Here is a 2,645-nt window from a genome sequence, read left to right as displayed (position 1 = left end):
ATTAAAACAATGTATTATATTGGGTATGCCTTATGAAAATAAAAAATACTCCAAATTGAATATAATTCTCATCACCCCCTGTGAGGTACATCATTATCCCCTAGATGTACTTGCAGGAAATTATATGCTAGAGTGACATTCTCAGTTGGGGGTATTCGTACCTTAAAATAGAGAAATTTTATACTCAACCTGTTGGGAAGCCATTTTTCACATGTTCTGCTTTAGCCCTACCTAGCAAACTGAATCTGCACCTACCCAGAACATCAACTTTTAAATCTTAAATTCTAGGGTCTCCTCCGAGTTTCGCGCTTGTAGACCCCGCTTCGCCACGCATTTAAGATGCCTCGTGGAAGCCGAAGCCGCACTTCCCGCGTAGCCCCTCCGGCCAGCCGGGCGCCTCAGATGAGAACTGCGCCCAGGCCAGCGCCCGCAGCTCAGCCACCAGCAGCGGCTCCACCATCTGCTGTTGGCTCCCCTGCTGTTCTTCCCCGGCAGCCAGGTCTGATGGCCCAGATGGCAACCACTGCAGCCGTCATGGCTGTGGGTTCTGCCGTCGGCCACACTCTGGGTCATGCCATCACTAGTGGCTTCAGTGGAGGAAGTAATGCTGAGCCCTCAAGGCCTGACATCACTTACCAGGAGCCTCAGGGAACCCAGCTGGCACAGCAGCAGCAGAATGGCCCATGCTTTTTTGAGGTGAAACAGTTTTTGGAGTGTGCCCAGAACCAGGGTGACCTTAAGCTTTGTGAAGGTTTCAGTGAGGTGCTGAAAGAGTGCAGATTGGCGAACCGGTTAGCTTCATCAAGAAGTTCCAGTTGAAGGCATGAAAAATCATCTCTCATGACCACGTTGATTTAGCATTAAAAATATAATTGATAGTGAAGATATAAAGTGTGAAGCCACCAGTTAAACCGCTCCGCAATCATTAATAGCTTTTGTGCTTCAGGATTGCAGTGGAAGAGGGTATTCTCACCATATAGAAGCTCACTGAGATGATATTGAGTTTGGGGCTAGGCGGATGTTTGTGTGGCCTCTTAAACATGCTTCTGTTTGTGAATTAGAATAAAGTGATTTTATTTCCAAAAAAAAAAAAAAATCTTAAATTCTACAACTTAAAAATAATTGAACTAAAATCAATTAAATATCAAATTACTTTATAATTTTCTAAAACTTTTAGAGCCACATAGGAGAGCTCAGTGTTACTTTTTAAAAAAATCTGTATCAGAAAATAATATGAATTCGTCAAGCATTGGGAGTTCAGGTACCTTTTAAGAAACTTCCTAAAGAATTTGTTTAGACCTTACACTTGAACTCTACATTTTTTTTTCAAGTCGAACAAGCATATATTTGTTCTCCCTAGAGCTTCACACAATACCTCTATTATTCTCTCTGCTCTCTCCAAAGTCATCCTATTAAATTACAAGCTGCATCCCTAATCCAAGCTTTTCTTTAGGAGATGAAGGCATTTTCTGAAGTTAGTTTTAAAGCTGGTACAACGTTGCAGGAATTCCAATCTACTCCAGTTGTAAAATTCACATCAGTCACTAGTTAAAATGAAGCCATCTATTTGCCTGAAAAGCTATTCGTGCCCTTTACAGATTCCCCATTCTTTCCCTATGCCCCTGCCAAGCATAATTAGGTTAAATGGGAATTTAGCAGATGTGAGAGCCACACACGCTGAACAAACTCATCACAACAGCTATTACTGCTCTGATCAAAAGTTAACTTTGAGGACTTCCCTGGTGGTCCAGTGGTTAAGACTCCTCACTCCCAATGCAGGGGGCCCAGGTTCGATCCCCTAGATCGAACTAGAACTAGATCCCACATGCATGCCGCAACTAAGAGTTTGCATACTGCAACTAAGACCCGGCACAGCCTAAATAAATAAATAAACAAACAAATATATTTTTTAAAAAGTTAACTTTGTTAGGGGAAAAACAAGTGGCAAAATCATGGATCTGGTCTTTTGTGCTCAGCATTGGTCAGGGGGCTGTAAAGAATCAGCCTCTTTGTCTCAGACTGAATAATAACCTCATACACATGTGAAGGAAAGGTGAATATTGCTGCCTGATTTCGGTAATCCAATTCAGATACAAAAATGAGCTCCCAGAAATGGACAAGACACTCAAGGATCATTTAATGCCACTGACCCCAACCACCTGGGGGGAAAAAAAGCTGACTTTTAAAGAAAAATCTTGACAGGTCAGGAGAGAAGATGCTAGAAATAGTCAAGTTTGCAGAGGAGTGGGTTTCACTGCCAGTGGTATCGCCTTCCTTCTGGGAATCTCAGCAAACCAGGTAGGACAGTGAGGAGGGAGGTCTGGCAGAAACCAGGCTAAGGATCGATCAGAAGTAGATCACGACCAACTAGCTGGAGATCCTTTTGCCTCAGTAGAACCAGTAAAAAAAAATGATGGATTCCTGAACAGAGTGTTCGCGCTGAGGTTCTTTATCAGATGAAGAAACAACCAACATACTCATTCAATAGTTCAAGTCCTATTTTCAGTGGCAGTGAGCACACCTGTCAACCAGAACTCATCCTGAACATGGATCAATAATTGTACAGATCGACGCCTTGTATCTTATCCAAAATCTGTTGGATAAACTATCGGCACATTCTATCCTGTTATGTCTAGAATCACGAC

At 42.5% G+C, this 2,645-nt stretch overlaps 1 protein-coding gene across 1 annotated transcript; it reads left to right on the top strand.

Moving 5' to 3' along the window:
- Positions 1–292: 292 nt before the first annotated feature.
- On the top strand, positions 293–973 carry LOC102979067 (coiled-coil-helix-coiled-coil-helix domain-containing protein 2-like). The gene has a single exon (XM_055085146.1). It carries the CDS (start codon positions 340–342, stop codon positions 817–819), a length of 480 nt encoding a protein of 159 aa, XP_054941121.1. The 5' UTR covers positions 293–339; the 3' UTR covers positions 820–973.
- Positions 974–2,645: the final 1,672 nt, after the last annotated feature.

This window comes from Physeter macrocephalus, chromosome 6 (genome assembly GCF_002837175.3).
Source record: "Physeter macrocephalus isolate SW-GA chromosome 6, ASM283717v5, whole genome shotgun sequence".
Taxonomy (NCBI): Eukaryota; Metazoa; Chordata; class Mammalia; order Artiodactyla; family Physeteridae; genus Physeter; species Physeter macrocephalus.
Note: the sequence above shows the minus strand (reverse complement) of the source record. Positions and strands in the feature narration are given on the sequence as shown.